This window comes from Chiroxiphia lanceolata, chromosome 5 (assembly GCF_009829145.1).
Source record: "Chiroxiphia lanceolata isolate bChiLan1 chromosome 5, bChiLan1.pri, whole genome shotgun sequence".
In the NCBI taxonomy this organism is placed as follows: domain Eukaryota; kingdom Metazoa; phylum Chordata; class Aves; order Passeriformes; family Pipridae; genus Chiroxiphia; species Chiroxiphia lanceolata.
The window spans coordinates 7,096,170-7,115,954 of record NC_045641.1 but is presented as its reverse complement, the minus strand read 5'-3'; the positions used below and the strand labels follow the sequence as shown (position 1 = coordinate 7,115,954).

The 19,785-nt window shown below is 44.8% G+C and overlaps 1 protein-coding gene across 7 annotated transcripts in view; it reads left to right on the top strand.

Moving 5' to 3' along the window:
- The window catches only part of FRMD4A (FERM domain containing 4A), a 364,535-nt gene that overhangs the window by 263,548 nt on the left and 81,202 nt on the right, over positions 1-19,785 (top strand). For all 7 annotated transcript variants that reach the window (XM_032687618.1, XM_032687617.1, XM_032687619.1 and 4 more), the window contains 2 exons: positions 1,613-1,707; positions 9,615-9,707. In XM_032687618.1, coding sequence (XP_032543509.1) covers positions 1,613-1,707; positions 9,615-9,707 — 188 coding nt within the window. The remainder of the gene's footprint in view (positions 1-1,612; positions 1,708-9,614; positions 9,708-19,785) is intronic.

Below are 19,785 nucleotides of genomic sequence, written 5' to 3'. Positions count from 1 at the left end.
GGAGTGAAAGTCAATGCAGCTGGCAGTAGTCATAGCAGAGACTCCAACAGTTGTGCCTGAGAAGTCTGACTTGGGAATTCAAATTAGGCTGGTTGCATCCCACCTATTTGTTATCTGCCAGCCTGTTCCTCCTACACAGCAACTTCTTTTGTATTCAGAGGCTTCTTTAAGCCAGTGTTGCATTTAGGCACAGCTGTTGCTTCTTTCTTTGCTGGAATGACCTAGAGACCCCCTGTGCATTGGGTGCCCCATAGGGGCAGTTCAGACGTTGCTGTAACTGCACTAGAAGAGAGCAGGGAGATGGATGGATGCAGAATGGTGTGACACTCATATGAATGCCAGGGAAGTACACAGGGAAAGTCTCAGCTATGTCAGATACTGTGATAGTGCTGGGTTTAGGGACATTTCCAGAGGTTGAGAGTCTTATGAGTCTGTTCGGGCGTTAAAGTACAAATCAGGGCTTTTTCAATACAAGCTGTGTTTGTGTTTACAGGACAGGGCAGTCGATTAGGACAGTAGGGTTATCAGATCCTCGACACTCATTTTCTGCACAGCATCATAATTTCACCTCCATTTAACAACAGGTTCATGTCTGGGGTAACTGACTCAGCTGCCTGGCAGACTGGTTGGGTCAGTCAAGCCTGCAGACAGTTTTATTTTCCCTGAGGCTTGCAGCACAGAGATTTGTAGACCAAATCCTTATAAGCAGTCACCAGGGAACACTGTTGGGATCTCTGACCCCAGCTGTGCCAGTGCTGCTGTAACCACTGCAGCTCTGGAATCTGGGGCTATTGCAGGCTGCAGCCACCTGGATCCTTTGAACCCCTGTTTCTGACCAGTGACAGTCAGGACAAGAGCTGTGTTATGGCCAAGGCTTCAGAAGTCTGGTCAGAAACACGGGAGCTCACCAGAGCTGGGGAAAATTCATAGAGGCAGAAGGACACATTGGAGTTAAAAGACAAATAAGATTTTGCAGAAAAGGTAGTAATGCACCATCCTCTGTTTCTCTGAGCTTGGCTTTTATGCTCTTAACAAATGGTATTTTGAACATGTGTGCTACTTTCCTGTCTTTCTTTCCAAGTGCCTAAAATTGAGGATATATCCTTATCTCTATATGACAAGCAATAGTGAATGGGAAACTATTTTGTTCTATCATTCACTTCTCATTTGGTCCTGTCACATCCTATCTTTTGGCACTATGTATTTTGTTAGTGTTATGAGCATATATCCATGCTGTGTGTGAGAGAGTGGGTGTCTGAAATGTGTTTGCAAAGGTCCTTGATAAAAAGCTTTAACAACTAAAATTATCAAGAGAGGCAGAAGGGAGCTGGTCTGGTAGATCCGAGCACTGGCAGGCAGCAAGTCATCTGTCTGCAGGAACATTAAGCACTGAATAAGTCAGAATTGTCAGGTTTTTATTATTTACCTGGGAGGGAAACTACTGCTCATTTCAAGGGGCTAATGTTCCTTGCAGATTTACCTTGAACACTAGAGAGAACATAAAAGCAACAGCTGTGGAGTGTCTTCAAGGATAGTGTTTTCCTCCAGAAGCACAGTGCAGTTCTGTCCAAGTTCTCCTCATTAATCACTTTCTTTCATTCTTGTTTTCCAGCCAAAGCTTTTGGCCAAGGAGTTGCTTGACTTGGTGGCATCTCATTTCAACCTGAAGGAGAAGGAATACTTTGGAATTGCATTCACTGATGAAACGTAAGTGTGAGAAATCAAAGACCTAAGAGGCAACTCTTAGATATCAGAAAATCTTGTTGGGTTTGTCCTGAGAAAAACAACCAGCGTAGAAACACTGTGCAACCCAAGGTCCTAAACCAAGATCTAGGAGGGCAGGGACCTCACATCAGAGTCTGTCCTGTACTGCCCCTTCCTCAGAGGGCTAGAGGCCTCTCATGGCAAGTTAAGTATGGCTGGAGGTGAACAGAGGCAGTAACAATCCCTTCCTAACCCCATGTTCAAAGAGTTGGAGTCATTTGCCACTGTTAAAAGGTTACCTTAAGTTCTCATGGATCTAAGATCCACTCACTAGTTCAAAATCATTACCAGATTGGTGGTTCAATCAGTGTTGATCAGTTTATTCACTCAAGCAGGCTTAAAAGTGGTGCTATATTATTTCAAGGAAAGGAAAAAAAGAAACTCAACCTCACAAAATTACTCTACTATTTCTGATGTTTTAGATCCCAGATTCGAGTTTCTTAAAAATAAAAAGAAAGAAGGAAGTGTGAGAAAGGAAGGGATTGCCAAATTTAGCATGAATTAAAAGCATTTTCAAATATAAAATTTCCATCGTGGAAAGGATTTGACCTCACCAGGAATCATACAACGGCCTTATGGCTGAACTAAACCAAAGGATGGGACACTGACACTGCAGTCACCTCAATGTTGGTTGTTTGCCTAGAACAACAGCTCCCAGAGTCCTCAGATTACCACAAAATTTGAGGGTTTGTCTCAAGACAGGCCACATCTACCCCCTGATTAAACGGCAAGAATAAAATTAGCACTGGAGAAGCATTAAGGTCTGCCAAAGTCTGTGATTAGTCCTAGGCTGCGACCCCTCAGTGCTACTGCACAATCCCTGCTAAATTTTTCCAGCTGTCTGTTTTCTCTCAGGATTTACACTGTCCTTTGCATATGGACTATGTCTTGTATGCACACCCACCTACTCCACCTCGGTGTGCAATGGGTTTTCTCTTTGTATATGAATCAGGAAGATTCATATTCAGGAAGTATCATTTTAAAAACCCGAGATTTTCAAGACAGTGCTGTGCCTCCAGAACAGCTGAGTCAGCAGTGCTGCTGTCGTGAGCCAGTTCCGCTCTCCTGCTGAAGTAGCAGGGAGATGTAAATCATCTGCTGGAATAATGATTCGGGATCGGGTAATCAGAGGCTGCTGGATAATTACACAAACATATCCTCATTCATCTCGGCAGTAAACACCCCTCTAAAGTCAATTCCTTTGGCAAGTGCCTGCCTTGGACAGCCTGAGGCCATCTCAGGACACAGCTCCCAGGATGGAGGAACACTCAGCATCAGGCACGTGCAGACACAGTACCCAAATCCCAGAATCCATCCCAACTCACTGACATGAGCAACTCAGCCCTGTAGGAGATCTCCAACCCAACACAAATTAATGAAACTGATCCTCCAAGGAGAAACAGCAGGAGGCACTGAGCATTTATACAGCAGGAGGAGGAAATTGCTCGTACCACAGTCTTATTCTGTGTTGGAGAGAGCAAGTAACTCAGTGGGTGCTGCCTGAGGGGTGCAGGAAAACCACCACAGAAGCCAAAGCACACTATGAGGTGAAAATGTTCCCTTAACAGTCCTAATGGCACAGGTGAGAAACAAGACACATGTCAGAGTGTAACCAGAGAGCAGCTGAGCAAGCCCCAGCTCTCAGTTGAGCTGTGAGGGTACAGGGCTCCCCTGGGAGTGCAAGGGAAACTAATGAGGAGGCATCAATTAGAGAGAGCCCAGGCTTCCCTGGGGCCTCCAGGTTTAACTCCAAATGGTGTGAGCAAAGATCTGAGTTAGCGATGGGAGGAAATGCAAGTATCTGATAGAGGCTGTTGAGGCAGAGCTTGAAGATACACAATGGATGCAGATGGATGTGCTCTGCCCTGGCAGGATTTCAAAGGGTTAGGGGATGGCATCCACTCTCTTGGTCACCTTCAGATCTGTAGTCCAGACAAAGCAAGGTGCATTTTAGGAGATCCTTATCCAGCCCACAGGAAAGTTTTGGGGACACCCTCATTAAATCAAGGAAATGCAACTCAGAAACAAGCCAGTAAGTCCAAGCTGATCTGAAGCTGGTCTGCAGCCCTTCTTCTGTCGCACTGTGACTCTGACATTTGCACTGAGGCTTCTTCAGTGCTGTGAAAATAACCTTGACAAAAGTATTTCTTCTTCAGTTGTAAAATGCTTTGAATAGAGTTGTCACAAACAGCAATTGTTTTATTTGACTGAACATAGACAAAAGAATATACCTGGGGCCTTGGACAGGGTCTTAGAAATAGATGTTCCATGTCAACTTGAGAGAATAAACTGGCGTGTCTGTACCACAGATCTTAACCTGCAATGTGAAATGGAAATATAAAAAATCCCCTTTCTCCAAAAACAGTCCCCTAATCTGTATTTACAGGGCACCTAACACAGCCCTTTAGCTGATACAGACCGGGCATGTGAAAAGAAACTCTTTAATTCTGTGACACAGACCCTCAAGGACTTCCTTCTCTTCGCTCTCCACTGAATTTCCATGTGTCTTACTTGAAAGGAACTCATGACCAGCTAAAACAGAACAAGCCTGGTTCATAGATGTAGTCTGGGATTGGCTAAATCGCAAGTTTAGAAAGAAGAAAAGCCACTAAAGTATTAAATCAATTCTTCTATTTAAGTGTAAAAGCTCTATGAGAGTAATTTATTTAGAAATTATTTGTACTGGGGATTTCCATTCATTAGTTGTGCTCTATCATGACAACCTTAGAAGAAAATCAATAGGAACAACCTTTGCGTTGGCAACTTAATAGTTTCTTGTGATAATATAGGGCCATTACTGCATTCAGCGTGACTAAAATTAGATTGTCAGACTATTATGGAGGGGGGAATAACGCCTTCTATTTTAATGATCATAGGAACGCTTTATGGTGAGCCATTAACTGCGGGAGAGCACAGGTCAAAAGGGTGTCCCTGTACAGCACGTGGGGCCAAGCTTCACAGGAAGCCAGAAGAGCAATATGCTGGTTGATTAAAATTGAAAAGGAATGGGGAAAGGACTTTTTTTTTTTAGTTCAGCTGGTTATGAATCTCCGCTAAGTGCCCTTTCCCTTGGCATCAGCTCCTCCAGCATTCACTGAGAGCAAGTGGTCAGAATTACCCTTCTGTTCACTGCAGACTCCCCGTCTGGGCCCTGGGCAGGTTTTCCACATCCTTTACTTGTCCTTAGATGTGAGTCACCTGCTCCACGGAGAGTTACCAACTTTTGCATCCCACAGCTCCCCCTCTCCGTGGGTCCAGTCAAAAGTTGACTCAAACCCTTTTGCTCCCTCACCAGAGAACCTGCAGAACAGCTTCTTCAGCTGATTAATACATATGATAAAAACTGCAAGGCACTGAGACCCTCAGTATTTATGTTACATGTATCTAGAGATTGTACTAACACGATAAGGCAATGATAGAGGATGCCCTTGCTCAGGACAGGACCCTATGGCCAAGGGGATGGTAAAGGGGCAGCAGGGTACCACTCTTCCCTGGAATACTCTCTCATCCCTGGGAACTGGGAGGAAGCCTATTTCCACCTTCCAGCCATGTGGCAAAGCCAAAATGAGGGAGCAGGTGTCCCACGTCCTGGTTGAACAGCTGGTCCAGTGGAGGGTACAGCATTCAGAGTAACGCCCTGCTCTGGCACTGGACCAGTTCCTTTATCACCAAGTCCACTCTTTTCCAAAATTTGTATAGTTAAACTCATATAGCTCCTTGAGCTTCTCGGCCTCTTCAAAAGTATTTCTTAATTGAAAAAATCTGTGAGCTTAAAGGGTTTTTTGTTTCTGTCACGACTGATGAAACCGTAAAATAGTTTATATGGTTCCTATTATGTGAATTGATCTTTCTCAGTGTCCACTCAATTCAACATGAGTTTGACACTGAAGGGGTGTGAGTTGGTTTATTGGTCTAAATACCTTTATAACACAAATCAATGTGGATCCACTTTTCAGAAAACTGGACACTAACCAGCAAAACTCTATAAACAGAACCACCTGGAGGCAAAGTACTCATTGATGTACCACACTTTACTGATAAAAAAAAACAGAACTACTGCACACAATTGACAATATGGACCCTGGGCACCAAAATCCATACTCAGTCTGTAAAGAGAATGGACCCAGTTTCTTTTCCTAAAAGCGATTATGTGGTTGTTGTTGACACACCAGTTTAACTGCCAACATGAGTACAGCCAACAGATGAAAACGATCTGGCTTCCAATATTCGACCTCCTTGCAGGTCCCTCAAAACTGTTTACACCATTATTTGTGAATACACTGATACAAAACACCCAAACAAACAAATCAATGGTGATAATGAAACAAAAGCTACTTTGTGTCTCTAAATTGAACCATGAAGGAAATCCAGCTAGACTTAGGCACGTATGAATGGGATCCCAGTGCAAGCTGCCTAAATCGGTCCATGAAAACTGTCAGGATTGCTACATGCCTAGGGTTATATGCCCATACTTTTCTCTGTCTTACATGGGATTGTGCTCCATGAATAGTTCTGCTGACGACAGGAGGACAGCTTCCAGAGCCAAGAGTTTTGTGGTGTAACGGCATCGGAGTTTGGCTCCCCGATAGACCACATTCACAGGCAGATGCCAGTGACTATTCACTGCTGCTCTCTACATGCCACACATGCACACTTGAGAACAAGGAGTTAGGTGACAGCCTGCAGTCCAGAAGCCCTCAGCGATGAAAGATTGTAAGTAGTAATTGAGTACAGTGAGCAATTAGCTCCTGGCAGGGATTTAAGTGACCTTCCTCCTCTGAAGGAGCTTTGGATTTAAGCTCCATGCAGATGAGAGTAATGAAACTCTTCAGCCTAAAAACTCAGTGGCAATTAAATGTGTTATTCAGTGCACACAACCGTGTACGTGTGGGACATAAATGTGTAACCTGGTATGCACACGTCTATGCAGGTAGTCATTTTGTACTGATTATATCAACCAGCTTCTCCAGTTAAAACAGAGTGAGAAAGAAAAGTCTTTTCAAAATAAGAAATACCTTGAAGTGATTTATTGTGCTGTGCACCATGGCTTCTCAACCCTTCCTTGTGCACGTTAGGCAAAGGCAGACATTGCTGTTGAATAAACATGGGGTAGACAGTAAGTCCATTGTCAACAACTCTGCCTGGGTGAGAAGTGGTGTGTAACACCATCAGCTGCTGGTGGCTGCTACTTTGGTGATACAGATGGAACTGGACAGGTTCAGGATAGGATGTCAGGCTTTGTGTGGCTTTTCCTTGCTCTGACAGTGCTTTGTACTGTGGCCTATGTGGTTAAATGCTCAGGTTGTCCTTTGGCTAGGAATGGGTGAGCATGGCTAGTTTCAATCCTCATCTGTACTTCACAGCTAATTTCAGCCTTCCTAACTCATGTTAAAAAAAACATAATAACACTTCAGGACAAGAAGAATAGGACAGATTTCAAGAAGGGGGGATGCAGCAGGAAACGTAGACACCTCTAATATTTGGGTGCCCAGGCTGAAAATCTTTCAGTGGGGCTTAATTTCTGTCAGCCTGGAACATCAGTCTTCTAAAAACCAAATCTTGTTAAAGTACTCATCTGTACTGAACAACAGGGAATGATGCAGGGTTCCTACAGTAGCATTGGGCAGCTGCATGCCAGCAGCAGAAATGATGGAAGGAAACCCCACTGTGCTGTGTGCCCAGCTATGGAGCCTGCTTAGAGCCAAGCCAGTTAGTCCCTACACCCAGCCCAGTAGCATGGCCATCCTCACCCTGATGCCAGTGCTGTCACAGCCTGGGCAGTCTTCCCTCAGTCCATGAGCTGCAATAGAGACAAATGAAGTGACCAGTTGGGCTTGAAAATCTGAACGATATCACCCCTTCACAGTAGGCAGGCTGCTACCAAGTCTACACCCTTAAAACACAGTTCAGGCTTCCCTTTACCTAGGGGAAAAAAATTAAATAAAGAAAAAACTTATGTAAAAGCTTCATCTAGATAAAAAAACTACCTAAAAATTAAAATATCTTGGGAAGAAACACACAGGTGTCTGCAGCAGGGGATAAAATAGGCTTTGATCGTTTTGTACGCCAAAAGATGTGCAGGATGAGTTTGAAAATACCTGATTCCACATGTATCACTTGTACCACATTGAGACTCAGTACTTTTGCAAAGCAGATACAAAGGCTGATTAAACTGAACACCTGACTTCTATATGGCAAAATTTGAGAACTCTTTTGTAGATGTCTGATCCTGAACCCACGGCAGTGATGAGTGGAGCTCACAAGTAATTTTGAATTCCTTAGTGGAAAGCAGGCTGTGCTGGCTGAGGTGAGCCCACACAGGGTCCCAGATGGTCTCCAGGGCAGCCTGGAGCTGCCTGGGGGGGAAGGTCCCTGAGCTGCTCATCCACTTCTGCACCCATGTAAACCAGGGCAGCAGTACAGAAATTCCAGCTGAACCCAGGTGATTCAAAGCCTCCTGAAACTGCTGCTTTCTCCTTTATTTATTTTTCTAGAAAAGATGGAGAGATGGAGCTGCAAATCCAGTCAAATTGCTACAGAGATGTCACTGCCTGCTTTCCAAATGGGCTTCTCAGTTGCTTCTCAGAAGCTCATGCTTCCTTCAAGGAAGAACGGGCAGACCCCTGTGAAAGCTGAGTGTGTTTGCTGACAGGGTACATTGCTAAGGCTTGTTGCAATTCTAGAAGTTAATTTATTGGGCTTTTTTTAAACCAAGCTCCTTTTTTTGGCTTTTTTTTTTTTCATTTACAATGGAATGAAGAATTATTCTTGAGGATTAGCATGAGCTGGTGAATAGGCACTGGAATAAAGCTCAGAACATCTGAGTTCCATTTCCTGCTTTATTTGCTGCAAGATTCTCCCCCAAATCACTTCAATTCTCTCGCTCCTTGCTTGTCTAGACAGCAGAGCACTGAAGGCAAGGGCTGCCTCTCCCTCTGGGTGAAATCTGGTCTGGCTGAAATCAATAGCAAAAAACTCACAGGATGCAGCCCTAGCATCACTGGAGGCAATGACAAATTTCTGGCCAGATTCAGTGGGGCCTGAATTTCACCCTAGGTATTTCCACAGTGCCTAATTTAACAGGGCCTTTATCTCAGCAGGGGAGTGAGATGCCCCTGTAATACAAATAATGGTATTTATAAAGTCCCTCACACACACACACACACACAGAGCGCTCTACAACGCGGGGAACGTGACAAAGAACAGAGTTCCTGCCCAGGAAAGCTTCCAGCAGCAAGGCACGAATGGATAAATTACAGGAGAAAATAATGACGACAGGTACCATCCAGGCAAAAGAAAAGCAGCATGTGGTAATTGGAGCTGGAACGCTTCACAGAGCAGCTGTTTTTCAAGAGGTCTCTAAAGAAGGAAAAGCGAGGGCTGGGCAAACCTAGGGAGGCTATTGCAGGCATGTGGGTGGTAAATAAACTGTCTCAGTCTGTAGAGTCAGGTTTAGCCTTGAGTGAAATACTGCAGGCGTTGTGGAAACTCTTAACCATAAGGATTTCTAATGAAAATCTTGACAGACTTTTAATGATACAACTGCTCCAGGGGCTTGTAGTAAAAAGGTGAAGCTTATAACATTTTGGGCTGTCCTGCCTGCTCAGTGCTACCAGCTTTTACCCTGACAGATTGAACTTTAGCAGTTTGATTCCCAGACTGAAGCGCTGCCAGGATGATATCGCCTCCACTTCTCAAACATTTACTGTGTGTTTTTCAAATATCATGCAATAGTCAAGGGCAAATAGCAGGTGGTTCAGCTCGTATTTTGTAACACCTCAGACCTCACTGCCACGAGGAGCAAGAAACCTCTTTGGTGCCAGGCTCAAAACTGTCTCTTCTCTTTCCAGGGGACACTTGAACTGGCTTCAGCTGGACCGACGGGTGCTGGAACATGACTTCCCCAAAAAGTCAGGACCGGTTGTTTTGTACTTTTGTGTCAGGTAAGTGTGTGTTGGTGAGCCCTTCCCATGGGATACAGCTTTGGACAACCTGTTCCCTGCAGACCAGGAAATGAGGTTGTTGGTTTCTCACACTGTAGAAACACCTGTGGACAAACAAACAGTTCTGCATAGGTTTCTTTTGAGCTCTTTGAGTTCGAAAACTCTTCTCACTCAAGTGTAAACAAGTAATAGCCACACTAACACCCAGAGCTGGCCACAGAGAAATGTTGCATGAGGACAAGATCAGATGTTATGTCTTTACACTTTTACCTGTGGGCTTTGAACTGGAAAGTCCAAGCTGGGTAGGGCTGAAGAACAAAGCCCTCCTTCTGCCAGGATAACCCATTTGAGCCAGCAACCTGGAGGGAAAACACTCTCCTCACCAATGAGCCACATTTCCTCTGGATTGTGCCCAGGATGTCTGTTCTGTCAGGGACCAAATCAATCCCGGTACAGTTCTGTCATATACACCTTCTGAACTCACAAATAGCAAATTATAGCATTTTATGGCAACCAGTTGGCTTCTACACAGCTGGATCAGACTAGAAAGGTTTTAATGAAGATTGTTGTAGTTTGGGAGCCTCAAACTTCATCTGGGATTTTTACAAGGAACTGTTAGTGCTTGGAAGCTGCTGGAAGCTGCCAGTGCTCTTGTGCACACAGTGTCTTTGCCTCCAAGGGAGATATTTTCTGAGAAGACAAATTTGCTCTTGCAGCTTTGAAACGCCCAGAGAGAGGCCAGGGGCTGGGATGGCATATGCACAAAATTAAGTTGAGGGTTTTGACTTACTTTTAATGGGTAGCTCATGTCTAGAACTAGCTAGTGCAGCATTACCGTGTCTTTTTCTGTTAGGCTTTCCACTCCAGTGTTATATTACATCTGACATCACTCTCATTCATTCCATAGTGCCCACAAAAAATGAAGACCTACTTTTGAGTTTCTTCCCCTGAGTGAAGCCTTTTTTTAACTTGCATGGTGATTGTCATTCATTTGACTTCCATTACAAGGGAGGGTTCTCAAAAGAAGAGACCCTTTGTTCTGTTATGTCCCCATATTTAGTGGTGGGTGGCCCCACAAGTCCAGAATTTGCCTGCTGTCTCTCAAGAGAAGAGTCTAGTCTACATTTTGAGTGCTTCAAACCGTAAGGGTAGATCAGAGCTGAACAGCTCCAGTGTGTAAGCACAGCTCCACCTGTGCTTAGAATTAACAAAGCTGTTGATGCTCGTAATGTACACACCAACTCTGTTATCAAACATCTTGTCTAGGGGCCAAATTGAGGAGTCTGTGCTAGGACAGGGATCCCATGGAAAGCAGGGAAAGCTCTGGCTGAGCAAGAGCTAAGTGCAGGTTTTAGGAGTGGAACTGTTAAATGTGTGAAAGCCGGTGCTACTGAGCCGCTCTCGTATTCATTTCAAAGACCACTCAACAAGCATAAATATTGCCATCTGTATTGTTTTATGAAAGTTGGCAGCACAGTGGAGACCAGTCGTTCTAGCAGGATCATAGCCAAGAGCCATCCTAGGATATGGATCCATATAACAGTTAGTGAATGAGTGACCCCTCCTGTTCTGGAATTGCAATCTATAGGGAAAAAACCCACACACACATTCAGCGTCTGAAAAGTGCGTGTGTGAAAACCAGACTGATTGCGGACTTTTACTCTTATTGGTGGCAGTAATGAGTGGATTGTCACACTGAGTTATGATTTGGATTGGAGTGGAAGGCCAGATGCTTCAAGATTTAGGAATGGGCATTAACTTACCATGGCTTTTCTACTGCTTATTTCCCCTGTGGATGTCAGATGCTGGCAGAGGTTGAAAAAGTTTCTCAGCACATAAAAAGTTCCCGTATTCATCCTCAGATCTGATCCGAGCAGAAGGCAATTGAAGAAACCAACTCCAGCCAGATGGCTGAAGTTGGAAAGGCCCCACATATCTGTCACCCAGTGGTTTCAGTTCTGGCTTGGGAACTAAAGCAAGGGCTGACAGAAAGGTTGTGAAGAGACCCACCCATAGATGGGGGTTTATTTTCATAATCTGGGGGATGAGTGGCAGTTTGAAAAGACATCCATAAACATACCATAAACAGAATGCTCCCTCTCCCCTGCTGCCCTCAGCTGGAAAGCAGAGATAATTAGTGCTGTGCCATACTTAATCACAGATGTGTTAATTTTTAAGGGACTGCGTGCCCATAATACCTACTATATTATTGGTAAAGGCTTGCCTGTGTTTGCAGATACCTTCTTGCATTACCCCTCCCAAGCATTGCAGCTGACAAAGCTTAGATTGGTGCTGGGCATCCTAATTGGGGAGATAGTAATACAAGTAACTGGATGTGCCAGATGCTCATGACACAGAAATCTGTTTACTGCATTGGGATTTAGTAATGGTGTGGGGTTTTCCCTCTAGTTGAAGTAAATGTACAATTCAATCACACTGTATAGCTACTGAAGAGATGAAGCCTCAGGCAAGAACAGTGAATGGTAGTTTGTGGAGAGGATAAGCTACATTTTCACCTTTTTTATGTGAACATCAGATTGTTTTTACCCTCAACACTCCTGCAGCAATGTTGATGGGCAGCATGCCCACAAAAGATGCCACAGATTTTAGCTTGCTCTAAAAGTACATTTAAAGGGAAGCCTGCCTTCTTAAGAACAGGCTTCTTGGAAGAGCCCTGCTGAAAATAGGAAGTTTCACAAGCTTTGCAGTGTGAAATTCTCCTCCCTTTTTTAAATCTCTGCAGCACTGTTGAAGCTTTGTCTTTTGACACACATTTCCTTGGGGTTTGACATTGTTGAACACTGATCTCCAGTGTCTTTACTCTCTTCCGTAATCAAAGACCAAAAATTTCACAGCACCATGTCAAAGAAGGAGGATTTTAGAAGGATGTTTTTAGCATTACTTTGTAAGAAATTTCTTCTGCCCTTGTACATTTACACAGCTACTGAAGCCTCCCTGCCTTCAGGCTGTCATCCAGTGCTTCTCTAGAAGCTTTCCACTGAAAACAACACAGGAAACAATCAGAACTCTTGGGCAGCTTGAACTGCCCCATGGCTATTGTGCAATATTATTTTATAAGACTCTGATAATATCTGTTTACATAGCTCTAAAGCCACACGTGAAAGCAAGAGGGAGTGCCATGTGTCATGCAGGGGAGGTGGGGTGTCTGGCAACTGGATGGGAGTGATATTAGTTCTCATCATAGAATTAGCTTCCCTGGATGGCTTCCTATAGCCCTGGTCACTCAGTTGTTGGTGAAATTCATTCCCTGCCTTGGAGGGTTTATGATGCAGGTAAGCCAAGTCAGATGAGAGTCATCACTGAAGTCCAGGAGAAGTGAAGGATGGGGATAAAGGAAAGAGGGATTGCTTGGTTAGTTGATTTTACAGAGGTGTTTTGAGACCAGAAGAGAACAGAGAGCTGTGTGGTAAAGGGGACGAACCTAAGTATGGAGACCCACGTCAAAGAGTTCAGAGGTAAACAAAGCTAGCAGGGCTTCAGATGAAGGCTGTTATACTTTTGGCAGGGAAGGAAGCATTTTGCTCAGACTCACACATACAGTAGGAAGGCAAAGTTAAACTTTGTGTAAAACTTTGAGGTTAGAGAGGACCAAAGCATAGACATGCTGTTCGTTCATGGAAAGTGAAGTCAGCCAGGCTTTGCAGTGAGTTCTCATCCTCAAACGATGGCCTTGTGAGATTAGTGATCCTTAGCAAGGGAATCACCAGCATGGGTCTGATCTCATTATCTTCTGGGTGTTTGTCATGCTGTTAATTTATATGAACAAACTTTGCAAATAAAATTCACTCCACTGGTGGATCTTTTCCCAGGAATGAATATATTTGTTCTCAGGGTAGCTACACCAGCCAAACAGGGACAACTCACTGCAGAAGTCGTCACACTAAATCAGAATATCTCTCCCATGGAAAGGCTTTTCTTTCAGAACGGCATGGAACAAAATGAGAAATAAATCCTCAATACTCAAATACACTGTGGGGCAGAGTTTGTATCTATGGCCCAGCAGTATTCCCACAAAGGAATGCCTGTGTTCAGCAACATCTGGCGTGTGTTCATACGCGCTGGCTAGGCTGAAGTCAGCATGGGAGCTGTGGGGGCTCAGGACTCTCAATATTGAGGCCAGAGATTTTACCAGGTTACCACAGTTACTGGAGAACAAAGTGACCCTAAATAAGAGACCGGCACTGAAACACAGAGTGCAAAGCTCATGGGTGTTATTGCTCCCTTTAACCTGACAGAAAGGAGCTCTGTGTGCAACAGCAGTGGTCCAGGTCCAAGGCAGGTGGGACTGATGTCTGAGATGAGACTCGCCACACCAAATCTGGGATGTTTACCTGCCAGACAGTCTGTGTCAGGCTAATTAGTGCAGCCTCCCTGTGCAACCACAGGAAAGAAATAGGCATTTTTCAGGAAGAACTCATCCAGCTTATCTGAGATGACTTCTTCAGAACTCAACAAGTTGCAGGCTAAAATACCTGTGTCTCTTCTCTGATTTCAGACCCCTGCTTAGATGTAGGCATTTACATCATAGCTACCTCTTTTCACCTGATTAATCCCTCTGTGTATCAAGGGCCATCTATAAATTTAAAATTATTATTTCAAACAGGTTGGCACAGTCAGGGTTGAGGAAGCATTTCCCATCTACAAGGTTTTGCCTGACTACCTAAATGGAATTGGACCAGATTTCACCTGTTAATGAGGCCTTATGCTATTTTAGTCTTTCAGCCCTTCTTTGTAGCCAGTCTTTAAACCTGTGTTCCATTAGAAAAGGACTAATGCTAAAAATAAAAGAAGCAGAAGACCATTTGGAAACAGCTGACCCTGGAAGGAAGAGAGACAGTGGTTATTCATAGGGCTAGACAGACCTTAGAAACTCATTGCTGCCTCTAACACAGGCAGACACAGGTGTGGGGTGCAGATTCATAGCATCCTGCTCTCAATTTCCCCGACTAACTCACCTGGCAATCCCAGCACACCATGGCTGTGGTGCCATTCACATCTACTCAGCTTTGCTTCTCTCCAAGAAATCAGATTAGAGGGTGGTGATGACAGCAGCCTGCCGTGGCAGGAGGAGCTGAATAGAACCACACTAGATTAACCAGAGCAATTTATTTGTCTCGCATGTGATGGGCTGTGTTTCTCCATCCACAGTTTTCCCCACCAAAGAGGGGTATGTGGTGCTCCAGTCCTTTTCTTCAGGAAGAGAATGAGGAATTGTGAGCTGTCTCTCCCATCCAAGGAGGGAGAAGGAGCAGACAGCCCTCTTTCTGCCACATGGTGTGAGATGGTTTTACAGGAACTAGAGGGAGACAAAGTGGCAGAATTTGCTGTCACTCAAGGCTTTATTACACCTATTAGCGCCCAGGAGAAGGTGGCAGGGGAAAATCACATATACACAAATTGCTCTGCTCCTCTGCTCTTCCCTGGTCAGCTCCAGATCCCTCTGCACAAGGACCTGCAAGGAGAGTAGTGCTGGACCTCAATTTGCCCTGGAGTTTGATCATCCCAGGAGAGTTCAGGGAACTGCCTTGAGATTTTTCAGCACCTTGGGGTGCTCCATCTTCATTCTCATGGGTATCTGTCTCTTTCCAGAGCGCCTTCCAGCTATGCTGTCTCCCTCACCTGCTGTCAGTGCCAGTACTGAGCCAGAAATTCCCTGCACCAGGGAATTTATGCTACATATAAGAGGAGACAAAGAGCCATGTCCTGCTCACATTAAAGCTCTACATGTCCATGCACTGCGCTGCAGTGCTGTAGAAATAATAGCAAAACACAGAATATTAAACCCGCATAATCAACCCAGTCCAACCAAGCTGCTTTCAGGGGTTTCTGTGAGCTGCCCTGTCTATAAAGTCCGTGCCATAACCCAGATCTCTCTGCACAGCATGTGTTTTGCTGGTTGGTGTGCACCAGCTGTGTGTACACTAAGCAGGAAGATCCCAAAAGCCGGCAGCCCCGCACACCCCCTCCTCCCCGCCTGCCACAGTGTATAAATACAGCCGCACAGACCTTGTTTGTGCTGGAAGACAAGGCTCCCCGCAGACAATTTATTGCAGCCTTCCCAGGGTGGCCCCCTGCTCTGTTCACCCGGGGGAAGGTGTAATAAATTGCCTGCGGGGAGGCTTTGCTCCTCAGAGTCTCTTTAGAGATATGAGAAACTTCTGTCCAGTCGGAAGATTTACTTGTGTGAAAACCGACCTTTGCTTGAGGAAGGGAACTAATGGGGCTCTGCTACTTAGCACACAGCTCTGAGCTAAGCCATCCATTACACACACATCTTAATAGCAGTCTGGCTCTTGAGTCCCATAACATCATTTCTGTTTTCTGCTTAACTAGGAATATATTTGTATAAGTGAACTGTGTTGAGAGAAGGGGATAAGTTGTTTTTCCTTTCCATTCAGCTACCCCAGGTGGAAGAAAAAGCAGCATTCTGTTGTTTTGAGCCACATTTTAAACATGTTGATGCTGGCAGCATTGTCTTGTCTAATTTTGGGAAGCATTTAGACAGCATGATAGGTACCATGCAGAAATGATGGATGCTGTCAGTGTAGGATTTGTATCTAATTTGGATCAAGCAACAGGAGCTGTGTCAGTGCCTACACGCAGCTACTCTGACTGGGTCAAAGTCAGGCAGATATTGTTTCCATTTCCAATGCAATTTCTGTGTTTGTACCTCACACCAGCAGGTGTGATGTTCTGTCATCAGGGGAGCAACAGAAAAGTCTGCTGTGAGGGGTCTTCCCATCGCCAGGGCATTGGACAAGGGGTAGAGTCAGTGAGTAAGTAAAGCTTATACCAAAGCAAATCACAGCAAATCATACCTTTGTGTGCTGGTGACAACACATGGAATGGCTGGAGGGATTTCTATTCCTAAAATGGTCCAAAATCCTCCGATGAATGATGGTCTCTAGATACTGAGAGATGGTGTTATGCCAGACAGTGCATCCAGAAAGTCACCTCTAATAGACAAGATGTGACTCTTGACAAGGACCAAAGAGCAGAAAAGGGCTGTGCTGATGCTCAGGAGACTGAGGGGCAATGCCCCTGGTGACTGAGGGAGAGGAGGGAAGGAAGGCAGAGTGCTGCTGTGATCCAGTCGCTGCTCTCACCTCCTGCTTGGGACAGATATCCACATCACTCCAAGCCAGAGGAGCTGCAGCAGTTTTTATACAAAAATTAACACATCTTTTCATACAAAAATGCACTTCTCTTGCAAGCCAAGCCAAGCTCCATGGGACATTGCGGGGGTGGAGAGATTTGCAGAGTATATTGAGCTGGGTTGCTGCTTTTACAGCAGGTCTGGTTCCCCACATGGGGAGGGGGCAGTGGACTCACTGTACTGAGGTCAGTGCCTTTGCTTGATGCTGTAACCAAGCATCAGGAAGAAACGTACTTGCATTTACCACCTTGATTCCTTCCCTTCTCTGTGTTGATACTGGACCACCCTGTAATTTGCAGAATCCCAGGACATACAGCCTGGAAGAGACAAAGAGAGTTGGTATCTATATATTCCAAAGTAGATCCCTAACTATTTTTTACATAAAGAAGATGAGGCATAGGAATGAGCAAATATCCCCAAACACATGGTTTTCCAGGAGTTCAAGGGGCCAACATCTCAGAAACACTAAGAAAAAAGGATTGGCAGTGGGTAAAGGTGCAGACAGCTTCACCGTACAGTACAGCTGATGGGAAAGAGAAAGGGAACAGGCTCAGGTTAAACAATATTCATATCTTTTTATTTTGCTAGCAGCAATTCTCTGTATCTCTGGAATCACTTTCACCTCCAGTTTTGTGGCTTCCCTGCAATGAAGTCAAAGTTGACACAGACCTCTCTTGCTGCGTCCTGTCCCCTGCATACTGATCCCATGGGCTGGGCGAGGGGGGGCCTGAGCATAGCACAGACGCAGGGGACAGGACATGGCATCCAAACCAAAATGAATGCAAAAGGGGAGGTAAATGGAGCTTTTTAGCTGATTTTCATTCCTGACTGATTACTTAACGGACCAACTACTTAGCATGAGCATTGTATGCTTTAAGTGTCAGCACATAAAAGTGCACCCATGACTATTAGCAAACAGGACTGGAACATAAAAGCTACTCTGCAGCCTGTGCTGCTCAGAATACTCATTTAGCATGAGACACTGGACATAATGACATCTACATTTAAGTCCATTATACCAATGCATGTGATTTTTCTTTTCCTGGTTAGCAAATGGCCTCATATTTTTCAAATTATCCTCTGAGGTTCTGAATGACATGGTGAAGGATAATGAACCAGACTCAAGGACGGATGAGGCAGAAAAGGGGTGTTCTCCTTTACCCATTGCTTTGTAATAATGAAATAAGGGGCAGTCCACTGACAGAGCCACCAAGTTCTACTGACAGAGCATCCCAACCAGATTGGAGTCAGCCAGCTGGGAAAGATGTGGATAGAAGTCTTTTGGACTAGCTGGTTCCCACTGGAGTCAAGCTTCACAAGAAGTAGGATGATATCACTGCCCCAGGACAGATATATACCTAAAGTAGGCAAAATATCCATTTGCTGTGGTCATGTTTTGAAATATCGTGTTGAAGATCACAGAGAAATATTTTTACCATTTGCAGGTTCTGCTTGGAAGTAAACACAGGGGCTTGTGCTCTCAAATGCTATCACAGTCTTTTCTTCCCAGTCAGCAACTCAACTGCTCGGAGCCTGGTCCCTGCTGGGTGATAGAAGGCCAAGTTCAGGCTGGTGGGATATGTCCAGGGCTGCGTGTTAGAGCCAATGCTAAATAGTTTTTGTTCGAGAGTTTCTTTCGGTGTGCAGAAATTGGAAGTGCTGCTCCTTTCTGCTCTCACTGTCCACACAAGCACCCCACCAGCTCAGGTGCTTGACAGTCCTGAGCTCTCCAGTCCCCACTGCAAGGACGAAGCACTAGTGTTCAAACATCTTCCCAACACTGCTAAATTTCCCCATCTGCAAATACACTTATGAGACCAGCAGCAGCACTCAGGGATTCTCCTTGTGAGCCCAGGACCCAGTCAGGCATTTCTCTGAGCCACAAGTCAGAGATGGGTGGGCCTGTGTGTTATGCAAGGGAGAAGTTACAGTAATACCAGTTTCCCAACACCCAAGGATCAAGAGTTTCCACAGACACCACTGTGAGTCTGTGCTTGGCTGGTTACGATGGGAATTGCCATTCATCATGGCATGAGGAGGCTTAAGCTGTCTCAGAGCACGTATTCAGTTAACCAACGCTTAATAGAGAGCAATCTGATCAGTACAAGACATGTCCTCGTAGCTAAAAAGCCTTAAATGTTTCAGATGCAGCAGCTTCTGAAGTCTTCCAAGACACCTTCTGCAGTACTCATTATTATTTCTCTGCTGTTGAGAGGGAGCAGCCAATGTAGGCACTTTGTGTTCATTATCCAGAGTAATATTCACTGGTCTATTTAATTAATGCTTAGAAAATGTACTTGATGAATTATAAGTTACTGGGGCAGGGGAGGGAGGGGGAATGCAGAAATAGATTAACGTTGGCTGATCTTTTAAACTTTCTCCAAAATTATTTCTTTGGTTTTTACAGTCAGCAAGTCTCGTGGGGTCTCCCCCCTTCCTACACAGCTAATTTCTCACAGCCACAGTTGCTGACTATCAAGAAACCTCTTGTAGGAGCTGCTTAAGGAAAAGTTGTTCGCTGGGTGTACCGAAAGAGATGTAGGTAGTGGAGCAGAGGTGTTGGGCACAATATACTGCCTCTTTCTCTATCTAGCCCGTCCATTACATCCTGGATACATCAGCTTCACACCACATGGAGGAATGATTCTCTCAGGGGAGTCCTCAATAGAAATCTGAGAGTGCCCCTCGAAACTGATGATCTTGAAACATGCACAAGAAAGGGCTCATAAGCTTAACAGGTAAAACAGACAGAAGGGGGCAGAGAAGGGATCGGTATTTTCTAAACACAGCACACAACAGCCCAAGCAGCTAAATGATTTTCAGAAGGTCATGAAGGAAACCTGTGTCTGAGTTGGGAATTTAACCCAGATTTTTGTGCTTGGTTCATTGTCTTAGCAGCTG